The 23,930-nt window shown below is 56.1% G+C and overlaps 1 protein-coding gene across 4 annotated transcripts in view; it reads left to right on the top strand.

Annotated features, from left to right (window-relative positions):
• Positions 1 to 23,930, top strand: part of MYO9A (myosin IXA) — a 249,586-nt gene that overhangs the window by 194,751 nt on the left and 30,905 nt on the right. For 3 of the 4 annotated variants that reach the window (XM_064157191.1, XM_064157190.1, XM_064157193.1), the window contains exons 21-27: positions 3,835 to 3,957; positions 4,837 to 4,986; positions 6,228 to 6,538; positions 8,223 to 9,857; positions 13,569 to 13,650; positions 16,020 to 16,232; positions 23,174 to 23,286. In XM_064157191.1, coding sequence (XP_064013261.1) covers positions 3,835 to 3,957; positions 4,837 to 4,986; positions 6,228 to 6,538; positions 8,223 to 9,857; positions 13,569 to 13,650; positions 16,020 to 16,232; positions 23,174 to 23,286 — 2,627 coding nt within the window. The remainder of the gene's footprint in view (positions 1 to 3,834; positions 3,958 to 4,836; positions 4,987 to 6,227; positions 6,539 to 8,222; positions 9,858 to 13,568; positions 13,651 to 16,019; positions 16,233 to 23,173; positions 23,287 to 23,930) is intronic. The other variant, XM_064157192.1, reaches the window with a different exon arrangement.

Genomic DNA, 23,930 nt, shown 5'->3' with positions numbered 1-23,930 from the left:
AGGTTTAGATGGAGATTAAAAGAAACTTCTTCCCTGAAAGGGTTCCCAAGCACTGGCCCAGGCTGCCCAGAGAGTTGTTTGAATGCCCACCCCTGGAGGTGTTTGCCAGAGGCAGAGCTGTGGTGCTGAGGGCCATGGCTTAGCCCCAGCCTTGGCACAGTCAGCGGCTGCCTGCACTGGGTGATCCAACCAAAGTGATTCCCTGGGCTGAGTGCTCTGCTGCTGCTCTGCCAGTTTCTGGCCTGCTGGTCTAGACCTAGGTGCGGGCCAGGTGCCCCTGGGCAGGTCACAGCATGGGATGAGGCCAGGAGCAGGAGGACTTTGCAGCCTGTCCCTTTGTGTCCCCTCTGAGCGCTCCTCTGCGCCTGCCGGGAGCCAGCTGGGAGCAGCCTTGGCGCCGTCGGCTCAGCGCTGGCTGCGTTGCTCGGGGATGCTGCTCAGTGTCCTCTGGAGTGCTCCGGAGCCTTTCCTGTCTCCTCCCCCTGCAGATGTGTGCCGGGCTCTGTGCACAGGGCAGTCCTTTCATGCTTTGCCAGTGCCGCTTTGCTTCCTGCCGGCAGCTGCTTCTGGCCAGATGTCGCATCCTGCACCGCAGCTGCTCACAGAAGGAGCACTGCTCCGTGGGGGTTTATCTTGGATCCCAACCTTAGTCTTGGAGGATCTCTCCTCTCATACCTCCCCTTCTCTTGCAGTCCTCACAGCAGTAACCCACAGAGTACCTCAGAGGTGCTGTGCAGATGCTGGTAACTCCCTTCCCTAGTTGCTCTCACTGAGGATTTGGAGCATTTTTGCAGCAGTTCTGCTGTCCCCAGCATAAGAAGGACATGGAACTGTTGGAGCCACTCCAGAGGAGGGCCACAAGGATGATCCAAGGGCTGGAGCAGCTCTGCTATGAGGACAGGCTGAGGGAGCTGGGGGTGTGCAGCCTGGAGCAGAGGAGGACTCCAGGGGGACCTTAAAGCTGCCTCCCAATAGCTGAAGGGATCCTGCAGGAAGGCTGCAGAGACTTCTCCTGAGGGTGTCTGAGCCAGGCCAAGGGGGAATGGTTTGAAGCTGAGGGAGAGCAGAGTTAGATCTTAGAAAGAAGTTCTTCAGTATGAGGGTGATGAGACTCTGGAATTGGCTGCCCAGGCAGGCTGTGGCTGCCTCCTCCCTGGAGATGCTGAAGGCCAGGTTGGACGAGACTTTGGGCAACCTGGGCTAGCTGAGAGGTGTCTCTGCCCATGGCAGGGGGGCTGGGGGTAGATGATCTCTGAGGTCTCTTTCAGCCTAAGCCACTCTGTGCTGTTTTCACTGGAGGTGCCCCTGTGATTGTGCAGAACTTCTCCTTCCACACTGAAACCTTTTGAAGGTTGCCAGGTCCCTGCCTCGATGTCTTTCCTGTCAGACCAGAAATGTTGGCCACACCTCGGTGTGCCCCACTCTGTAAAGTGCCCTCTGGCCTTCTGCTCACTCCCTAGATCCCATTTCAGGTGGCCAGTGGAGCAAACCAATTATTTATGGAAGCAAATTATTTTGATTGACTTTGGTCAGGGATTGGCAGAAGCTGCCCAGGGCGGTGGTGGAGTCCCTGTCCCTGGAGGTGTTCAAGAAACCTATGACCATGGCACCTGGGGACATGGTCTGATGGCCACGGTGGGGCTGGGTGGAAGGTTGAGCTGGGTGATTGAATTGGTTGTGGCAGTTAACCAGGCAGGAGTTAGAGAATCTGTAGTTAATGTCATTTCCAGCCAGCCCTGCCCACAGCTCCATACAAATGAGTTACATTTGGTGAAAGGAGGAAAGGGACCTGGGGGTACTGATAGACAGTAAGCTGAAGATGGGCCAGCAGTGTGCCCAGGTGGCCAAGAGAGCCAATGGCATCCTGGGCTGCATCAGGAACAGTGTGGCCAGCAGGACAAGGGAGGTTATTCTTCCCCTGTACTCAGCATTGGTCAGGCCACACCTTGAGTGCTGTGTCCAGCTCTGGGCCCCTCAATTCAAGAAGGATGTTGAGGTGCTGGAACATGTCCAGAGAAGGGCAACAAGGCTGGTGAGGGGCCTGGAGCACAAATCCTATGAGGAGAGGTTGAGGGAGCTGGGGGTGTGCAGCCTGGAGAAGAGGAGGCTCAGGGGTGATCTTATTACTGTCTACAACTACCTGAAGGGAGGTTGTAGCCAGGTGGGGGGTGGCCTCTTCTCCCAGGTAACCAGCAATAGAACAAGGGGACACAGTCTCAAGTTGTGCCAAGGTAGGTCTAGGCTGGATGTTAGGAAGAAGTTCTTCACAGAGAGAGTGATTGGCACTGGAATGGGCTGCCCAGGGAGGTGGTGGAGGCACCGTCCCTGGGGGTCTTCAAGAAAAGACTGGATGAGGCACTTAGTGCCATGGTCTGGTTGATTGGATAGGGCTGGGTGCTAGGTTGGACTGGATGAGCTTGGAGGTCTCTTCCAACCTGGTTGATTCTATGATTCTATGATTCTATGACTGGCTCAGGAAAGTCCTCCCAGGGCTGCTTCTGGGCAATGCATTCAGTTAGGAGAATCAGAACACTGGCAAAGGTTTGGCCACAGAATGGCTTTGCCTCACTCACACACAAAAGGCAGCCTGGAGCCCTAGGGCAGGTCTGTGCTGCTCACCGTGGGGAGTAGGAGTGTCAAGATAGTCCCTGGCTCCTCTGTGGTAGTGTTGGAGCTGCTCAGCCCTTGAGAGGCTTCTGGATCTTCCCAGGGTGCTGGGAAAGAGGCAGAGGATCTCTGACCTGCTCCTGGTTCCTCTTGGCATGGAGGTTGGCAGAGGTGCAGGCAGCATCTCTTACAGCTGTGCAGAGAGCACCATGGCAGTGGCACTTAAATGCCTTCTCCTGGGGAACTTGAGGCACTTCAGTTTCCAGGCAGTTGAAGCCCAAAGCATCAGGGCTAAGCTGGCCTGAAGCATGAGGCAGAGCAGAGCACACTGGCCAAGAGCAGGGAGGCAGAGGCAGCTCTGTGGGGCAGAAGCAGCAATGCAGAAGCAGCTCCATGGGGCAGAGGCAGCAATGCAGAAGCAGCTCCATGGGGCAGAGGCAGCAGTGCAGAAGCAGCTCCGTGGGGCAGAGGCAGCAGTGCAGAAGCAGCTCCGTGGGGCAGAGGCAGCAGTGGAGAAGCAGCTCCATGGGGCAGAGGCAGCAATGCAGAAGCAGCTCCATGGGGCAGAGGCAGCAGTGCAGAAGCAGCTCCGTGGGGCAGAGGCAGCAGTGCAGAAGCAGCTCCGTGGGGCAGAGGCAGCAGTGCAGAAGCAGCTCCGTGGGGCAGAGGCAGCAGTGCAGAAGCAGCTCCGTGGGGCAGAGGCAGCAGTGCAGAAGCAGCTCCATGGGGCAGAGGCAGCAATGCAGAAGCAGCTCCATGGGGCAGAGGCAGCAATGCAGAAGCAGCTCCGTGGGGCAGAGGCAGCAGTGCAGAAGCAGCCAGGCAGAAGCAGCTCAGCTGCTTGCACCTTAGCTCCATTTCTGCTCCTTGCCCGAGGGCAGAGGCTCCTTTGGCCACAGAGAGTCACCAATCAGAAGGCCTTTGCCAGACTGACCATGTTAGGTGACCCCAGGGCTTGCTCAGCCTTATTTGGCAAGACACCAACAAGTACCTAACCACCTGTGGGTCCCTGTTGAGCACTTTGGGAGGGGACATCATGGCCCAAGCCTTTGTTTTCCTCCCTCCCTTGCTTCCCCAGCAGCAGCAGCAGGGTGGGGCAAGCCAGCACAGCTCCTAGGCTTATTGGCCTGCCAGGACAATGATCTCAGAGGGCTTTGCCAACCCAAGCAAATCTACGATTCAGAACCCACCTGACCAAATCCTGGGATGTGTCTTTTCCCCTCTCAGGACTTCGTGAACCGTTTCCATGTCCTGGTGCCCCAAGGGATCACTGCCTCCAGACACAATATCCAGGACTTCTTCTGGAGGATAAAGCTTGATCCAGACAACTACCAAGTAGGAAGAACAATGGTAAATGTTTCTGCTCAGAATTCTGTTACAGAGAAAAAGTTTGCCCTCATTTCTGTAATGATTAAATAGAACTTGGAACGTTGTTGGGTGGGGGTTGGGCTCTCTCCCTAGCAACAAATGCAGGGGCTTGGAGTAGATCATCCCTGAGATCACTTCCAACCACCCATCATGAGCAGTGTGGTCAGCAGGGCAAGGGAGGGGATTCTGCCCCTTGGCTCTGCTCTCCTCACACCCCACCTGCACTCCTGGGGGCAGCTCTGCAGCCCCCAGCACAAGCAGCACATGGAAGTGTTGGAGCCAGTGCAGAGGAGGCCACCAAGATGCTGAGAGGGCTGCAGCAGCTCTGCTGTGAGCACAGGCTGAGAGAGTTGGGGCTGTGCAGCCTGGAGAGGAGAAGGCTTGGAGGAGACCTTGGAGTGGCCTTGGAGGATCTGAAGGGGGCATAGAGGAAGGCTGGGGAGGGACTACTGACATGGTCTGGTAATGACAGGAGGAGGAGGAATGGGTTTGAAGTGGCAGAGGAGAGATTGAAAGTGGGTGTTAGGAAAGGGTTCTTGGCAGTGAGGGTGGCGAGAGACTGGCACAGGTTGAGGGTGGCGAGAGACTGGCACAGGTTGAGGGTGGTGAGACCCTGGCACAGGTGGAGGGTGGTGAGGGACTGGCACAGGTGGAGGGTGGTGAGACACTGGCCCAGGTTGAGGGTGGTGAAGCACTGGCACAGGTTGCCCAGGGAGGTTGTGGAGCACAGAAGCACCCAATGTGATCAAAGATTCTGTGCTCCACAACCTCCCTGGAGGTGTTTATGTTGGCTGAAGCATCCCACACCTCCTGGTCTGGTAAGGTGTCCATGCTAGCACAGGTGCTGTGTTTCCTGGGCAGGTGTTCATGAAGGAGGCGGGGAGGCAGCTGCTGCAGGACCTGCTGCACCAGGAGGTGCTGCGCCGCATCACGCTGCTGCAGCGCTGGTTCCGCAGCCTGCTCTGCAGGAGGCAGTTCCTGAGCCTGAGGCAAGCCACGGTCACCATACAGGTAGGTGACACTTGGCCTGGGTTTGATTCAAACTGCAGTTTGAATCCTGCAGGGACCTGGCTGGAGGAAAGAACTCAGAGGGATGTAAGCGGCGGCTCAGAGTCGAGTTGCAGGGCCTGCAGCTCGCAGTGGTCATCATGGGTCAGGACAGGATCCAGTCAACAGCTTCATCAATGACATCAGTAAAGGAGCATTGTGTCCCCTCAGCCCCACCTGCTGATGGTGCCACCTTGGGAGGTGTGGCTGACAGCCTGCCAGGCTGTGCTGCCATTCAGACAGACCTGTACGAGATGGAGAGATGGGCAGAGAGGAACCTCATGAAGTTCTGCAAGGGCAAGTGTAGGGTCCTGCACGGGGGGAGGAACAACCTCCTGCACCAGGACAAGTGGAAAACAGCTCTGCAGAGTCAGCAATGTGCCCTTGAGGCCAAGTAGGCCAAAGGGTCTGCTGTGGTGCATGAAGGAGATTGTGGCCAGCAGGTTGAAGGAGGTTCTCTTCCCCCTCTACTCTGCCCTGGTGAGGCCATGTCTAAAGTACTGTGTCCATTTCTGGGCCTCCCCATTCAAGAGAGCCCAGGAACTGCTGGAGAGAGCCTCTAGTGGAGGCTGCAAAGCTGCTGAGGAGCCTGGAGCAGCTCTGTGAGGAGCAAAGGCTGAGAGCCCTGGGGCTGAGAGCCTGCAGAAGAGCAGCCCCAGAGAGGAGCTGAGCAATGTTCAGCAAGAGCTATAGGAACTGTGGGGGGGTAAAAGGATGGGGCCAGACTCTTCTCAGTGGTGCCCAGGGACAGGGCAAAGGACACTGCACAAACTGGAACCCAGGAGGCTCCATCAGAACAGGAGGAGAAACTTTTTCACTGCGAGGGTGCTGGAGGCCTGCAGCAGGCTGCCCAGAGAGGCTGCAGAGTCTTCTCTGGAGAGATTCCAAACCCACCTGGACACTGTGATCTGGGCAAGCTGCTGTGGGTGCCCCTGCTTTAGCAGGTGGGATGGACTAAATGGTCCCCAGAGAACCCTTCTAACCCCCATCCCTCTGTGACACAGATACAGCTGATGGACAAATTCAGGTCTCCTCTCTAACAAAGGAGCTTGCAGTCAGAAGCTGACTCCTTCTGCCATCATAATGTGAGCAGGGGGAAGGTAGAGCAGAGGAGGCTGGCTGAAGGCAGAGCAGAGGAGGCTGGCTGAAGGCAGGTGCTCTCCCATCCCCACCCCCTCACCCAGAGCTGCCTGCTGTGTTTGCAGAGGTTTTGGCGTAGCTACCAGAGCCGAAAGCAAGGGGAACCGCCCCTGGACCCCCTCATCCTGGGCAAAGCTGCCGTGGTGCTGCAGAGCCACTGGCGTGGCTTCGTGGAGCGGAGAAGGTTCCTGCAGCTGCAGCTGGCCGCGCACCTCATCCAGAGCTGCTGGCGGGACTACAGCAAGCGCCGGCACACGGCGGCCACCAGCATCCAGGCGGCCTGGCGAGGGCACCGCGCCAAGCTCGGCTACGCTGCCAGCAGGGCCAAACTCGTCGGCCTGCAGGCAGCCTGCAGGGGGTACCTGGCACGACAGAGGTAACTGCCCTGGGCCTCGGCACAGAAACCGCTTGGTGGGTGCCACGGTGTAAGAAGGACGCGGAGGGGCTGGAGTGTGTGCGGAGAACAGCAGGAAGGCTGGCGAGAGGGGCTGGAGGGCTGAGGGACACGGAGAAGGGGAGGCTGACAGGAGGCCTCGTTGCTCTCTAGAGCTCCTTGAACGGAGGTTGGAGCCAGGTGGGCTTGGTGTCTTCTCCCAGGTGATTAGTAATAGGATGAGAGGAAATAGGCTTAAGTTGTGCCAGGGGAGGGTTAGGTTGGAGAGCAGGAAATATTTTCCTTGCTGCAAGAGTGGTCAGGGATTGGCAGAGGCTGCTCAGGGAGGTGGTGGAATCTCCATGCCTGGAGGTGTTCAAGAAGCATGTGGCCGTGGCACATGGGGACATGGTTTAGTGGTCATGGTAGGTTACAGTTTGACTGAGTGCTCTTAGAGGTCTTTTCCAACCGTAATGATTCCATGATTCCGAGGGTGCTGCTTGAGGAGGGAGGTGGTTGCTGGCAGCTAGGGCAGTGCTCAGGTTGCAGTGGCTTACAGGCTGTCCCTTACTGGGATCCTTGACCCTTCCCCGACCTGCCCTGAGCCTTTGTTTGTCCATGCTTTCTAGCAAAGGAGTTTCTTTAGCTGCCTGCCCTACTGCTGCAATGAGCAGAGCCTATTTCAGGTTGGAGCACGTAGACGGCAGAAAGCCCAGGCCAGAAATACCCACGAGGGCTTTTTCCTCCCCCTGGCAGCAGCACCACTTTAAGCAGCCTATTTTTAACTCCGATTGCCTCAGCGCCCTGCTTGCTGCCTCGCAGCCACACCAGATACCGGAGCCAGCTGCAGTGAAGGGCAGAGGGTTTCCAGCCATGCCTTGTCCTGCTGGCCACAGGGCAGGGCTTGGTTCCTTCTCCAAAGGCACTGCCTGCAAGATGTGGAGCACCTTGACATAGTGGGGAAGATTTCAGAGCTGCAAATAGCTCTTGGCGTGGGGCACAAGTCCCTGCTTGCTGTACCAGAGGCAGCCCAGGCAGGGTGGTGAAGATGGAGAAGACAAGGGAGTGCAGTGGGTTAAGATCTCCTGGTTCCATCATCTTACAAACAAGCTAGACCAGGGATGGAGGCTGGAGCTGCTGCCCTCAGCATGAGAGGAGCTTTCAGGTGTGTTGGGGCAGTCCTTGAGAAGGAGAGAGGGCATAGGAGGAGGTCAAAACCCGCATGTGCACTTGCAGCATCTTGCACCAATGTGCAGGGAGGGTTGCTTGGGGATGCCAATGGTGGCAAGGTGGTAAGGGTGGTGGTGATGATGGTAGTCATGGTGTTGCTGAGGTGATGCTGGTGGTGATGATGGTGGTGGCAGTGAGGTGATGCTGGTGGCGGTGAGGTGGTGGTGATGATGGTGGTGAGGTGGTGGTGATGGTGGTGAGGTGGTGGTGATGGTGGTGATGGTGGTGGTGGCGGTGAAGTGATGCTGGTGGTGATGAGTTGGTGATGATGGTGGTGAGGTGATGATGGTGGTGAAGTGATGCTGCTGGCAATGAGGTGGTGATGATGGTGGAGTTGAGGTGCTGAGGGTGTTGGTGATGTGGTGGTGGAGACAGCGGTGCAATGCCAGCAGTGCGGTGCCCTGCAGCGGGTGAGTGGGCACAGCGATAGCACAGCTGTTTTTCTGCTTGCCGGCAGGTACAGAGCTTTGAAAGAGCAGCGATTAAAAGAGGCGCAGCTGGAGAACGGCCTCTCAGCTAGGGAAGAGGATGGACTGGAGGTAGATGCTGCTTTGGAAGTCAAGGGCTCCGACCCGTCCCAGTGGGAGGACAGCTCGTTTGAGGAGCGAGTGCGAGCCGTGGAGCAGCGTAAGTCACTGATGGAGAACAATCGGCTGAACCACCTGGACCCGCTGGATGCCTCTGCACATTTAGCCTACAAAAGGCAGGAGGCAGCCAGCAGCCGGAGTGGGGCGGACGCCGAGGAGGAGGTCCTTGTGAGAGAGAGACCCAAGTCGCTGGAGGACCTCAACCAGAAGAGAGTGGTTCGTGCCAAACGAGAGAGCCGCAGGATGCGCGAGCTGGAGCAGGCCCAGTTCAGCCTGGAGCTGCTGAAGGTGCGCTCCACGGGGGGGCTGTCGCCCTCGGAGGAGCGGCGCTGGTCCGGAGAGCTGGTGCCCGAGGCGCTGCAGTCCCCTCAGGGAACCCCGGAGAGCCAAAGCTCGCAAGGGAGCTTCGAGATGCTAAGCTGTGAAGATAGCCCAAGTCACAACGTCGCTTCCTTGCTTTCGGAGGAGCAAGAGGCGCAGTCCTTGCCCGCTGAGCCTTTACCCAGCAGCCCCCAGGCCCATCTGCAGGAGAAGTCTTTCTGTGCAGCAGATGCCAACAGCAGCTTACCAGCCTGCAGGAGGATGCCTTCAGACTTGGAGGTGCCTGATGTCCTCGCTGTGAGGGTTGGTGACCCTCAGAACACTGCCTACAAGGCACATCCCAAAGAAGCCTTCCTCTCCAGCAGCTTGCCTACCTTCTACATCCCACCACAGGACAAGGTGAAGCTGATGGAGGATAGCTGGAGGAAGAAAGCAGCAGAAAGAGAGGAGAGGACAGTTCTGTTTTCTGAGGTCAGGACGGACTCCGAGCCAGACCAGGGCAGAGCCTTGGGGCAGGAGAAGGAGAAGTCCTCCACTGAAAGAGAGGGACGGGGGCCAGCAGCTGCAGCACAGGCCCATTCTCCAGACTCAGTCATCAAGAGGCTGGAGAAACTCAACGTGGAGAAGGAGGAGAGGCAAAAGCAGCTTCAGCTGCAGAACGAGAGGGAGATGATGGAGCAGATCCGTCAGCAGAAGGAAATCCTGGAGAGGCAACGAAAAGCCTTTGAGCAGCAGGGGAAGGTGGAGGCTCTGCAGAGGGCTGAGCAGAGCAGGCTGAAGGAGCTCCCCCACAAAGCAACCAAGAAACCAGACAGCAGGCCTCAGTCGGTCCTCATCCTGCACCCCCAGAGCAGAGGGGAGCACAGCCCCGCCACAGGGCTGCCTCCAACCTCGTCAGTGGACATCAAGGGTCTCACTGTTGGGAGCAGGGGTGTCTCACCAGCCCACACTGCCCCCCGAGACAGGCCTGTCAGCATGTTCATGGAGCGAAGAGAAGCTCCGGCGGGGTCGGCGCAGGACCCTCGGAACCATTCCAGGCCAGCTCTGGACCCCAAGGACCTCCCAGGCAGCCACTTCTCGAAGGTGGAGAGGCTCCGGCAGCCGCGAGTGCCCACCCAGGCCCCCGAGGAGACGAGGGCAGGAGTCATGTTCTTCACACCAAAGGACAACCCCTTCGGCCTCCAGTGAGTACAGGCTGGCGGCTCCCGCTGGGGGCTCCTGCTGGGGGCCTCCTCTGCTGGCTTTCTCCATGGTCTTTCCCTGTGGACCCTCTGTGACCTTTCTCTGCTGGCTTTCTCCATGGTCTTTCCCTGTGGACCCTCTGTGACCTTTCTCTGCTGGCTTTCTCCATGGTCTTTCCCTGTGGACCCTCTGTGACCTTTCTCTGCTGGCTTTCTCCATGGTCTTTCCCTGTGGACCCTCTGTGACCTTTCTCTGCTGGCTTTCTCCATGGTTTTTCATAGAATGGTTCAGATTGGAAGGGACCTCAAAGCTCAGCCACTTCCAACCCACCTGTGCCATAGGCAGGGACACCTCCCAGTAGAACAGGTTGCTCAAGGCCTCATCCAACCTGGTCCTGAACACCTCCAGGGAGGTTGTGGAGCACAGATTCACCCAATGTGATCAAAGATTCTGTGCTCCACAACCTCCCTGGGCAACCTGTGCCAGTCTCTCACCACCCTCACTGCCAAGAACCCTTTCCTAACACCCACTTTCAATCTCCCCTCTGCCACTTCAAACCCATTCCTCCTCCTCCTGGCATCACAAGCCCTTCTCAATAGTCCCTCCCCAGCCCTCCTGCAGCCCCCTTCAGACCCTGCAAGGCCACTCCAAGGTCTCCTCCAAGCCTTCTCCTCTCCAGGCTGCACAGCCCCAACTCTCTCAGCCTGTGCTCACAGCAGAGCTGCTGCAGCCCTCTCAGCATCTTGGTGGCCTCCTCTGCGCTGGCTCCAACACTTCCATGTGCTGCTTGTGCTGGGGGCTGCAGAGCTGCCCCCAGGAGTGCAGGTGGGGTGTGAGGAGAGCAGAGCCAAGGGGCAGAATCCCCTCCCTTGCCCTGCTGCCCACACTGCTCTGGCTGCAGCCCAGCGCAGGCTTGTGTCTGGGCTGCACTCACCCTGCAGGCTCAGGCTGAGCTTTGCATCAGCCCAGACCCCCAGGGCCTGTTCCTCAGGGCTGCTCTCAGCCATTCCCCAACCAGCCTGGAGCTGTGCTTGGGATTGTGCCCACCCAGGTGCAGGACCTTACCCTTGGCCTTGTTGAATGCTATGAGTTTTTTTCTCCGTGGACTCTCTCTGTGTGCTTCCTCTGTTGGCCTTCTCCATGGTTTTTCTCCATGGACTCTCTCTGTGAGCTTTCCCTGTTGGCTTTCTCCATGGTTTTTCTCCATGGACTCTCTCTGTGAGCTTTCCCTGTTGGCTTTCTCCATGGTTTTTCTCCATGGACTCTCTCTGTGAGCTTTCCCTGTTGGCTTTCTCCATGGTTTTTCTCCATGGACTCTCTCTGTGAGCTTTCCCTGTTGGCTTTCTCCAAGGACTCTCTCTGTGAGCTTTCCCTGTTGGCTTTCTCCCTGGGTTTTCTTTGTCGAGTTTCTCTGTGGGCTTTTTCTTCTGCCAGAGACCATTTGACATAAGTGCTCCAGAAGGTTGTTTCTGGAGGCTGTACCAAACCCTCACCAACATAAGGACAGGTTTCTTGATCTAGTGAGGAGTGGGCAGAGATCAGAGGAAAAGGAGAAAGAGCTGGAACTATGATTTGTCAGTCTCTTATGTAAGCCAGGAGAGCTAATCAGGGATCTTAGCAGGTGAAGGGAGTTAAGAGCAGGAGGGCTGACCCTGACCCTCTTTGCCTTACCCTGGGGGAACAGTGAGAGTTTATTCTCAAGGTAAGAGATGAAGAAAATAGTCTTGGGTTTTTTTTGGGTGGTCAGAGTGTCAATGAGTAAGGCAGGAAACATCAGGTTTAGCAGTTGTTCCAGAGCACCACCACTTTGCTTCAGTGATGGACTGCTCCAGCACAGCCTCTTGACACCCCCCAGCAAAGCCTTGGGGCAGCCTTTGCTGCTGCTCTGTCTGCAATTCCATGCCTGAGTTTGGAGACGTTTTGGTCCTTCAGCTCAACACTGACATAAACACCTTCCAAAGCCTGCTGCTCCCTCTTCTGCACAGCAATAGCTGCCAGTGCATGTTTGCCATGGATGAAGCACCTCCAGGTGCCTCCTGCTTCATAAGTGCACAGAATGCCAGGCTGGGAGGGACCCCAAGGATCATCAGGTGCACTTGCAGCCCAGAAAGCCAAGCAGAGGCTGGGCTGCAGCAGCAGCAGTGTGGCCAGCAGGGCCAGGGAGGGGATTCTCCTCCTCTGCTCTGCTGAGAGCCCACCTGGAGTGCTGCATCCAGCTCTGGAGCCCCTGGGCCAAGAGGGCTGCGGAGGTGCTGGAGAGTGTCCAGAGCAGGGCCAGGAGGATGCTGAGAGGCTGCAGCAGCTCTGCTGTGAGCACAGCCTGAAAGAGTTGGGGCTGTGCAGGCTGGAGCAGAGGAGGCTCCCAGGGGACCTTCTTGTGGCCTTGCAGCATCTGAAGGGGGCTCCAGAAAAGGTGAGGAGGGACTTTTGAGTCTGTGAGGGAGTGTCAGGAGTGGGGGGGATGGAGCAAAGGTGGAGGTGGGGAGAGTGAGGCTGGAGGTGAGGAGGAAGTTGTTGAGCAGGAGAGTGGTGAGAGGCTGGAATGGGTTGCCCAGGGAGGGGGTTGAGGCCCCATGGCTGGAGGTGTTTGAGGCCAGGCTGGCTGAGGCTGTGTGCAGGCTGCTCTAGGGTAGGGTGTCCCTGGGCATGGCAGGGGGGTTGGCACTGCCTGCTGCTTGTGCTCCCCTCCAGCCCTGCCTGATTCTGTGATTCCAGGTCCAAGCCTTCCAGCTGATGGTGTAGTTGAAATGAGCTGGCACAGTGCCCTGCCGAGCTGAGTCTTTGAACTGTCCAGTGTAGGGGAATCAGTCCACTGCTTCCCTTGGAGAGGATTCCAATGTCCAGCTCTTCTCCTGGGGAAACATTTTCTTCTGGAGTCCCATCAGAACCTCCCCAGCAGTACCTTCTCCCCATCACCCCTCCTCTTTCCCAAGGGATTCCTTGTACAAAGGGAGTCTCCACCCTCCTGGTAGCCACCCTAGATGTGGTTTGTGTGGCACTGTGACAGGAGATTCCTGTTCGTTAACCCGGCCCAGACACAGGGAATGGGGGGAAGGGAGCAGGCAGTTAAAGCCCATCCCTTTGCCCCTCAGGAGAGCCCTGGCTCCTGGGTTGGTGAGGAGTTTATCCAGAGCTGCTGGAGAGGATCCAGAGGAGGCCACAAAGATGATCAGAGGGCTGCAGAACATCCCCTGTGGGGACAGGCTGGCAGAGTTGGAGTTGGCACTGGAGAGCAGAAGGCTGCAGGGAGACCTTAGAGCAGCCTTCCAGTACCTGAAGAGAGAGCTGGGGAGGGACTTTTGACAAGGGCTGGGAGTGCCAGGCTGAGGGACAATGGCTCTGAGCTGAGAGAGGTGAGAGTGAGAGTGGAGAAGAGGAAGAAATCGTTGAGTGAGGAGAGCCTGGCACAGGCTGCCCAGGGAGGCTGTGGCTGCCCCCTGCCTGGAGGTGTTGCAGTCTGGGTTGGATGAGGCCTTGAGCAACCTGAGCTAGTGGGAGGTGTCCCTGCCCATGGCAGGGGGGTTGGGACTGGATGACCTTGAAGGTCCCTTCTGACCCAACCCATTCCATAAACCTCTGGATTTTCCTTGGCAAACAGCCTCTGCCCTCTGACCCTTTCCGAGTCACCTGGGGGGGCTTTGACTGGGGAGTGCTGCCCAGAGGTGCTGCAAGAACCTGGGGTGGGCTCTGAATCTCTGTGCTTTGTGTTTCAGCAGAGGAGCAAATCACCAGTGCCTGCCCAAGGGGGAGCAAGCTAGGAAACCATTCAAGATGCCAGGGTCTGGCAGAGGAGAGGTAAGTTGTGGCTGGCTTTATTCTCTCTTTGAATTGAACAGGCTTGGAGAAGAAACCATTTTTTTGGCCAGTTTTTCCTCAAAAGCTGCCAAGAAGTGGAGTAGAAAGCACAAGGGCTGCTCAGCAGGGGGCTGGCATGGTGTGGCAACCTCCACTTCCAAGTGCTTCAGCTGAAGAGAAGGTTACAAACTCAACCTTCTCTTTAAAATAAAAGGCCTCCATGACATCAGCCCTGACACTGTCCTCCAGAGTCTTGCCTTGGTTTGGTCCCAGTGTATGTATCCATGATTGTCCATCCTCATCCTGCTGCCTTCAGTTGTGCTTTTCCTGGCCCTCTGATTTTGTTGTGTGTGCCAGACAGAACACAGTGACCCCTCCCTGGGGCCACAGAATCACAGAGATGTCAGGGCTGGAAGGGACCTGAAGGATCATCCAGTTCCAACCTCTCTGCCACGGGCAGGGAAACTTTCCTCTAGATCAGGTTGCCCAGAGCCACATCCAGCCTGGCCATAAAGACCTCCAGGGATGAGGCTTCCACCACCTCGTGTTCCTGGTGTGATCTGCTCCAAGTGATGCAGCTCTGGCAGGGGGGTTGGGCTGGATGATCTTTTGAAGTCCTTTCCAGCCTCTGACATTCTGTGATTCTGTGACTCCCTGTGCAGCCTGTTCCAGTCTTTCATCACCCTCACACTCAAGAACTTCTTCCTAACATCCAGTCTGAAGCTCCCCACTTCCAGTTTTGCTCCATCCCCCAAAGTCTTATCTCTACCTGACACCCTAAAAAGTCCCTCCCCAGCATTCTTGAAGCCCACTTCAGATCCTGGAAGGCCACAATAAGGTCTCCTTGGAGCCTTCTCTTCTTCAGACTGAACGGCCCCAACTCTCTCAGCTTGGCTTCATAGCAGAGCAGCTCCAGTCCTTCCAGGCCTTCTCTGGATGCCTACCAGCACCTCCAGCTCTTTCCTGTCCCAGTGGCTCCAGAACTGGGCACATTGCTCCAGGTGTAGTCTCAGCGGAGCAGTGAGGAGGCACTCAGGGCTGCCCGGAGGCTGTGCCGGAGCTGCACTGATGATGCCAGACCTGGTGTGATGGTTTGGGAGTTACCTGCCCCCTCCCACACTCCACAACATCACCCAGCCTAGACTCAGCCAGCTGGAAGTTGAGGAACAAAGCTATATTTACAGCTGAGCACAAGCAGCTTTATACACAGCGCTTACAGTTATAGACAAATTGAAAGTACTACAGAAGCACAATGCCCCTGCCAGAACAGTCAGATCCCCACCCAAGCCTCCTCATCCCCTTCCCCTCTTTCCCTCCCTCCAGAAATAACCAGATCAGTACCTCTATATCTCATGTGATAAATCTGGAGAGGTCTAAGGTGAGATGGCAGAAAGACAACAAGGAGGTTAGAGGGGAAAGGGTTAGGTTGGATTAAAGAGTTAAGGCAGAGACAACCACGGAGACTGTCAGAGAGGAGCAGAACTGAGAGCTGAGCAGTGTGAGAGCAGTGAGTGTCTTAGATCTGTGCTTTGACTCGTTGCATTTTTCAGCAGAAGAATCACAGAATCACAGAATCAAGCAGGCTGGAAGAGAGCTCCAAGCTCAGCCAGCCCAACCTAGCACCCAGCCCCAACCAACCAACCAGACCATGGCACTAAGTGCCCCAGCCAGGCTTGGCTTCAACACCTCCAGCCACAGCCACTCCACCACCTCCCTGGGCAGCCCATTCCAATGCCAATCACTCTCTCTGCCAGGAACTTCCTCCTCACATCCAGCCCAGACCTGCTCTGGCACAGCTTGAGGCTGTGTCCCCTTCTGTCCCTGGGTGCCTCCATGCCTTCAATACCTCCTGGAGGTGTTGAAGCAAAACCTGGCTGGGGCACTTAGTGCCATGGTCTGGTTGATTGGCCAGGGCTGGGTGCTAGGTTGGGCTGGATGAGCTTAGAGGTCTCTTCCAACCTGCTTGATTCTGTGATTCTATGAGCACAGGGGCAGAAGAACCTCCCTTGTCCTGCTGCCCACACTGCTCCTGAGCCAGCCCAGGATGCCATTGGCTCTGCTGCCCACCTGGGCACTGCTGCCTCCTCTTCAGCTCCTCTCTGCCAGCACCCTCAGCTCCCTCTCTGCCTGAAGAAAGGATCCAGGTTATTGTTGTTTTTTCTTCCTTTCCTCTCACAGCTAAGGATTGAATTTCTCTCAGTAAAATATTCCAGTTAGCCTCAAACCAGCACACCTGGGCCAGGATCTCCTTTTCTGTTTTGTTTTCTTTTGCTTTCTTTCTCTTCTTTCAGTTGTCATCGTTTGGTTTGGGTTTTGTTGTTATTTTAAAGCCCCTTTCTGTTGTTCTGTTTTGTCCTCTGGCCGAGCAGGTGCCCAGACCGAGCCATAAAAAGAAAGCCCGCATGGCGCGGACGCGCTCCGATTTCTTGACTAGAGGTACTTGTGCTGATGGGGAGGGGGACACGGAGGAAGAGGATTACCATGACAATTTTGAGTTCCTTCTCTCCTCTGACCAACCTCCTCAGCCCGAGGCGCTGCCTGCAGCTCGCCTGGGCCAGGCCTGTTACAGTGACTCTGAAATGGTAACGTTTTTGCTTTCCCAGACGGTGGAAATGAGACCAGGGAGCCTCTCTTTCTCTCCCTCTGTCTCTCCCCCTCTCCCTCTGCTAACTTTAGCTGCCCTCCTCCCTGCACTGCTGCTTCTCCTGCTTCCAAGGCTGCTGCAGAAGGGTGAGCTCAGTGAACACAGCAGAAATGGATGCAGAAGGGGGAACTTGTTTGCGTTTCCTGGCCGTGGGGATGGTTCCTGGCTTGATTTCATAGAATCATGGAATGGTCTGAGTTGGAAGAGACCTCTGAAGTGTCTCTAAAGGAGTCTGCCAAGTGAAGGAGGTTTGGGATAAGCAGTTGCTTCCAGCAGATCCTCTGCTTTCTGCACCCTTAGGTGTTCCCATCCTCCTACTTCGAGACTGAGAGTTTTCCTTCCACCTCCTTCAGATTGTCAGTTTTGTCTCCTTCCCTCTTGCTCCTCTCATACTTTCAGACTGCTAAATGCTGCTGAGGAGCTGCCCCCAGCAGCTTTACCTTCCTGGGGTTGGTTGGGTTTTGAACATAGAATCCTAGAATGGGTTGGGCTGGGTTGGAAGGGAACTCCAAAGCTCATCCAGTCCAACCCTCCTGCAGTCACTGTTCCACTAGAGCAGGTTGCCCAGAGCCCTGTCCAGCCTCACTTTGAATGTCTCCAGGGCTGGGGCCTCAACCACCTCCCTGGGCAGCCTGCTGCATTGTTCCATTTGATAGCAGCTACTGAGGCATTGCAACCTGTGTCACACAGCTGCCTGGAGTCTTGGGGGTTTTAACCTCAATGGTAAAGCCTTCCAGGATGCTTTTGCTCTAATAATGATCCACACACCTCCAGGCATGCTCCCTCACTGGAGGTGTTGAAGGCCAGGTTGGGTGAGGCTTTGGGCAACCTTGGGCTGGTGGGAGGTGTCCCCTGCCTATGGCAGAAGGGGTGGGACTGAATGATCTCTAAGGTCCCTTCCAATCCAAACCATCCTCTGACTCTGTGATAAAAAAGATTCAAAGAAGCATGGTCCAAAAAGCAAGAGGGGACAAAAGAAAATGGCATCAGTCCTGCCCTCCTGGCACGTTGGCCTTTGTGTCCTCAGCCACAGATGATCCTTCAGCCCTCAGTCAAGGGAGCGACGCTGGCAGGCAGCGGCTCGGGGAAGGCAAAGCTGTGCCAGGTGGGCAGTAGAAACACAGTGAGGAGCACAAGTGGGGCTCAAAACCCAAAGCCTCCTTAGTGGCTTTTTCAGGCACAGTAACTGGTGTCCCTGAGCAGGTTCATGGGCTGCAGGACCATGATGGCTGAGCCCACGCTGCTGAGGTTCTGCATCCCAGGCTTAATCTCCTGCCTGGATAAGCTGCTTTTGGAAAGTCACAAACCAGGAGGCTTCAGGAGCAGCAGAGGCCAGCAGCTTCCAGCTCACTCCTGGAGTTTTATTCCTGAGGTGGTGGAGATGCTCCTGTAGAAGTGTGGCTTCACCAGGAATTGTTTCCTGCCAGGAGAGCTCAGGTGCCAGGAGAGCTCTGGAGCTGGCTGTGGAGCTGAGCAGAAAACCCAAGGAAAGCCTGAAAGCCACAGCCAGGGATTTAGTTTCTGCTGCAGCCTTGCCGTGGCTCTGGCAAACATCTTCTGCAATCCTAAAATCTGCTTTTCCCAGCAAGGCAGGTGGCCAAGGAGGGCTTCTCCTGGCTTTTCTGTTAGCTGCTTTGATTCCAAGGGGTCTGTTTTTCCTCACTGGAAGAGGGCAGAGGTTTACAAACTCCATGGATTTTCAAGGTTGCTTTTGGTGAATTTCCAGAGGCTATGAGCCAGGAATACTCCAAAGCTGGTTGAAAGACACAAGCTCTATGAAGTGAGGCCTCTTGGTGCTTCTCCTTGCTCACAGATGAGGCGAGGGAGGGTTTTGTGCAGCAGCAGGAGGGGTTCTATGTTCTATGCCCCCTGGGTGAGGTGTGCCATGCTGTGTTCCTGGAGGCCACCCCCAACTATGGTTTAGAGGCTTTTTAGCTGTAGAAATCTCTGCTGCTGGTCTGGTGCTCAGCAAGCTCCAGCCCTGGGAGCAGCCTGGCTCATTCCACTTTTTGGGAATGCTCCTTTGGACTCTGCTCACCTGACTCAACAGCTCTCACAGCATGCAGGTAGCAGTAGGTGCCAACTGTCTCTCATCTGCCCTGTACCCCTCCTTCTCTGCTCTCCATCACTAGCTCTAAGTGGTGGTGGCACTTTGACCCCTGGTGTGAGTTCTGCTTCCTAGCGAGTGCTGCCCTGCAGCAGTGTGCCCAGGGTCACCTCCTGCTCTCTGCCGGCGTCTGCAGCGTTTCCATCTGCGTTCTGTATTGCAGGTTTGGGTCCAGCCCTTTGGCTTGGGCCTTTATCTGGGTCACAATTGCCACGAGAGGCTAAATTTAGAGCCTGTTTATTGATCTTGCTCAGCAGAGCCCAGCTGGGTGTTGCAGATGATGGAGCAGCCCAGGACAGCACACTGCTGGTGCATGTCGGGCTGGCCGCAGGCTCAAGCCAGGCTGGTGTCTGTGTGGGCACATTTGTTGTGTCTTGTGATGTTCACCTGAAGCCAAGTCAGGCAGCTGCCACCCAGGGGCTACTTTCCATGCTGGTGAGTGTCTTATTCACACAGCTCCAGCCTCCAGCTAGGACTGTCCCCAAAGAAAGCCTCTTGGAATGTGCTGCTCAGCAGCCAAGGGCTGAGGATAGACCAAAGAGAGCTGAGCTGCAGCTGGGCAGGAGGTGGCTCAGCAGCTGCACTGGCATGAGCCTGCCTGTTTTGCCCGTTGGTTTGTTGATTGCCAAGTCAGTGATGGTCATTTCACCAGCTGGTGCGTGGAGGTCCACCAGAAACTGATGCTCCTGACTTAGGTCTGGAGTTACTCAGAGCAGGTTGCAGGCAGAGCTGAAGGCCAAGGTGCTCCAGGGTATAAGACACAGCTGACTCCAGGGTGCCTTTAAGGCTGAAGGGCTTCCTGGCAAGGCCAAACCTTCAAAGGTTGCTTGAGTGTTTTGGCTAGTGAATAGCTGAGGATTTTCACCTACCTTGTGGTGACAAAAGTAGGAGGAGCAGCTGCTGCCTGTGGTCAGCACATACTAAGAGCCCTGCTGGTTTGCACCTAAGCTTGTGTGAGCTAAGTGGAAAGCCTTGGTTAGAGAAAGCACAGCAGAGGCTCTCACAGAGAGCTTGGGAAGCAAAGCAATGCTCCAGCCTGCATGCCAAAGCCACACACTGACAAGCATCAGTCCAAGGGTCTGTCACCAGCTGATGCCAGGCATGCCTGGAGAGCCAGCAAGGAGAGAAGATCTCTTGCCCTTGTGCTTCGGGAAGCTCTTCCAGGCAGCCTGCTGGGACCAGGCCTTTGGCCATAGTTCTCTTGTGCCAGCATGGATGGGGGGAACACAAGTTCCTCTTTCAGAGGGAAAATGCCTGCTCCCCTCTTCAGAGAAGGGACAACTCCACACCCACAGCTACTGCAGTTTGCCCACAGGTGATGCTTTGTGGTGTTCCCTGCCTGGAGATGTTCTGGTGCAGAGGCTCATCTTGACATTTGAGAAGGCTTCCTAACCAGACAAGAACCTTCCCCTTCAGAGCTTCTTGGAGGAGTCCCTCAGACAGAAGGATCTCACACCAAAACCACCTTTTGGGCTGTACTTTGAGGAGCTGGAGAGGTTGCTGTGATAGCAGCAGAGGAAATGCTGAGCAATAGTAGATGAAGAAGGAGCAGAGCAGAGAGGTGATGATGGCAATGGCAGAACATCCTTCTGCCAGTTTTGCTCACAGAGAAGTGGTGATAGCAGTGGTAGAGCAGCTTCACACATTGCATCAGGTTGGAAGGGACCCTCAAAGGCCCCAACACCCCCTGCACTCAGCAGGGAAACTTCCAGCTAGAGCAGGCTGCCCAGGGCCACATTGAGTCTGATCTTTGGTACCTCCAGGGATGAAGCCTCCAGCACAGCCCTGGGCAGCCTGTGCCAGTGTCTGCCCACCCTCACTCTGCACAGCTTCCTCCTCATGCCCAACCTAACTCTGCCCTGCTCCAGTTCCAAACCACTGCCCTCAGCCTGTCCCCACAGCCCCTCCTGAGCAGTCCCTGTCCAGCCTGCAGCTCCCCTGCAGCTCTGAGTTCTCCCTGTAGCCTTCTCTTCTCCAGACTGAGCAGCCCCCACTCTCAGCCTGTCCTCAGAGGAGAGGTTCCCCAGCCCTCTGAGCATCTTTGCTGCCTCCTCTGGACCCTCTCCATCAGGTCCAGGTCTCTCTTGTGTTGGGGGTCCCACAGCTGGCCCTAGCCCTGCAGGTGAGCTCTCCACAGAGCAGAGGGGCAGGATCCCCTCTTCCCCTGCTGGCCATGCTGATTTTGCTGCTTCCCAGGATGCAGCAGAACATCCCTCTTCCATTTTTCCCTCAGAGAGACAGCAGTGGTTGATCATCCTTCTTCCACTCTTGCCCCAAAATTGCATTCCCTAAGCAGTGAACATCTCCTAAATAGAAGAGCCACAGGAGCAAGAAACCTTTGGATGGTCCTGGCAGCATCTCCCTTTCACACTGGCAGTTTTGGCTCGTGTGCTGCCATCTCCTGGCTCCTGGGAAGGGCAGTCCAGGGGTGGAAAAAGAAAACCTTGAAACCCTTTTTCTACAACTGTATCAGAAATGTTTTTAGTGGTAGAGAAATGAAGGCTTCAAATCACAACATGCTCAGCTCAGACACTGAGGTGGTGCAGAAGCTACAGGAGATGTTTAACCACCATCTCCTGACTCAGGGAGATTGCACCTAGAGCAGGGCACCCTCAATACCAGTCCAGGCTGGGGGTGATGAGATTGAGACAAGCCCTGCAGAGAAGGACTTAGGGGTGCTGGTGGGGGAGAAGCTGGGCAGGAGCCAGCAATGGGCACTGGCAGCACAGAAGGCCAAGGACAGCCTGAGCTGCATCCAGAGCAGTGTGGGCAGAGCTGGAGAGAGGGATCCTGCCCCTCTGCTCTCTGCTGGGGAGACCTCACCTGCAGGGCTGGGGCCAGCTGTGGTGTCCCCAGCACAAGAGAGACCTGGGCCTGATGGAGAGGGTCCAGAGAAGGCCACCAAGATGCTGAGAGGGCTGGAGAAGCTTTGCTGTGGGGACAGGCTGGAGAGCTGGAGCTGTCCGACTTGGAGAGGAGAAGTCTGCAGGCAGAGCTCAGAGCTGCAGCTCAGTGTCTGCAGGGAGCTGCAGGCTGGGCAGGGCCTGCTCAGGAGGGGCTGTGGGGACAGGCTGAGGGCAGTGGTTTGGAACTGGAGCAGGGCAGAGTTAGGTTGGGCATGAGGAGGAAGCTGTGCAGAGTGAGGGTGGGCAGACACTGGCACAGGCTGCCCAGGGCTGTGCTGGAGGCTCCATCCCTGGAGGCACTGAAGATCAGACTTTATGAGCCTGCTCTAGCTGGAAGTTTCCCTGCTGAGTGCAGGGGGTTTGGGCAGGATGAGCTTTGAGGATCTCTCCCAACCCAATCCAATCTGTGAGTCCTTCCATACAGCCTCATCCCCAGCTTTCCTCATGCCACTGATCTGTTCTCCAGGAGTCCACTTCTGAAGTCACAGCTGCAATTGGGGAAAGCAATAAAGCCCCCCAAGCTGGGTTTAATAGACCAGGGTTATCTCTGGACTTTTTCATGGCCTATCCTGTTGGGTTGAATTCTTGCAAGTTCATTCCAGCCTTAGAAATGATCCCAGGGCAAGAGCCACCGCATGAAAGCTGCCACACCTTGGCTCCCTAAAGGCTCAGTCTGGCATGTGCTTGGCACAGAGGCTTTGGTCTTTGTTGCTCTGAAGTCCTCCATAAGAAGAGAGGGAGGAGGAAGCTCTGCTGAGACAGACCCAGGTGGTCAAAGGTTCTTTCAGTGCTAGGAACACCACAGGATCGCTTTGTTGTGGCTCTTCTTGGCTGGAGAATTGGGCTGCCCATAACCTAGATGGTGGAGCATAGAATCACAGAATCAAGCAGGTTGGAAGAGAGCTCCAAGCTCAGCCAGCCCAACCTAGCACCCAGCCCTGCCCAACCAACCAGACCATGGCACTAAGTGCCCCAGCCAGGCTTGGCTTCAACACCTCCAGCCACGGTCACTCCACCACCTCCCTGGGGAGCCCATTCCAATGCCAATCACTCTCTCTGCCAACAACTTCCTCCTAACATCAAGCAGTTGTGCAGGATGAGTGTTGAGGACCCATGGCTTGGTGCATGCTGCTATTTAGCAGTGCTTGTTCAAGGAGAAATGAGCTTGGACCTTGAGTAGAGTCCCCGAGGTGGACTGTGGTGGGTTAGAAGAGATATTAGAGCCGAGCAGAGTTAAGAGCAATCGATCAGGTCCAGCCACACAGCCCCAGCTGAGAGCAACTATTTATATTTTGGCTTTTGATCCCTCTCAGCAAACCAATGAGTGATGCAGAGCTCATCATTATTCTCTTTTCACAGCCAATGATCTCGTTTCTCTCATCAAACCATTCCCATTAGCCTCACACCAGCACACTCGCTCAAGGAGAAAGGAGGCTGGACCTAGAGTGGAGTCCTGGAGGTGGTCTGGGGTGGATTAGCAACTCTCACCCCCCACTCTTTGAAGTTTCCCAGAGCAGCTCAGAGGGCTTGGCAGTGAGATGAAGCTGTGCTCACAGCAAGGCACAATTCACAAGCACATCCAGACAGCAGTTACAGTTCTGTACAACTCAGGCAGGGTGCAGACATCACTGACTGAAGGAGAAAGGAGGTTGGACCTCGAGTAGAGTCCTGGAGATGGACTCTCAGGGCCATCACTGTAGAGCTGGAGTTGCCTTTCTTTTGTAGGAGGCACCAAACTCTTGCTGCAGTCCCTAGCTGGAGAGGACTGCAGATGCCCAGCTGGTGGCAGCTGGAAGGCAAGGCAGAGCAGGTGGACTGTGTGAGTCTTGCTCCCAAGCCCCCAGCTGTGTGCTTGGCTCGTTGCAGACGGCGCAGCGCTTCGCCGCCGGGGAGGGCCACAGCAAGCTGCACAAAGCCATGTCCCAGGGCGAGCTCGGGAAGCCTGTGGCCACGCAGAAGAGCCTGACTGCAGATGGGAGGTAAGCAGCGTGGCTGGGGCACAGGGCTGCAGCGTGGCAGGGGCTGGAAGGCACCCAAGGAGCACAGTGAAGTGCCTGAGCTGTAGCTTCCATCCATTGCCCCTTGTCCTATCCCAGGGCACAGGTGAGCAGAGCCTGTCCCTGTCCCCTCCTTCCTGACCCCCAGCCCTCAGCTATCTACAGTCATTGCTTGGATCCCCCTCAGCCTTCTGTTCTCCAGACTAAGCAGCCCCAGGGCTCTCAACCTGCCCTCATAAGGCTCCACACCATGAGCTCAGCCTGACCAGCTCCCACCCTCTCGGGGGAAGCCCAACTGTGACTAACAGAAGGGGAAAAGCATCACAGCTCACAGGATGTTGGGGAGTGGAAAGGACCCAAAGACATCATTGAGTCCAACTCCCCTGCCAGAGCAGCACCACACAATCCAGCTCAGGGCACACAGGAACACATCCAGACAGGCCTGGAAAGGCTCCATACAAGGAGACTCCACAACCTCTCTGGGCAGCCTGTGCCAGGGCTCTGGGACCCTTCCAGCAAAGAAGTTCCCCCTTGTGCTGAGCTGGAACCTCCTGTGCTGCAGCTTCCATCCACTGCTGCTTGTCCTGTGCCAGGCAGCAGTGAGCAGAGCCTGTCCCCCCTCCTGA

Source organism: Pogoniulus pusillus, chromosome 17 (genome assembly GCF_015220805.1).
Source record: "Pogoniulus pusillus isolate bPogPus1 chromosome 17, bPogPus1.pri, whole genome shotgun sequence".
NCBI classification, from domain to species: domain Eukaryota; kingdom Metazoa; phylum Chordata; class Aves; order Piciformes; family Lybiidae; genus Pogoniulus; species Pogoniulus pusillus.
This window is presented reverse-complemented; position numbering and strand designations above follow the sequence as displayed.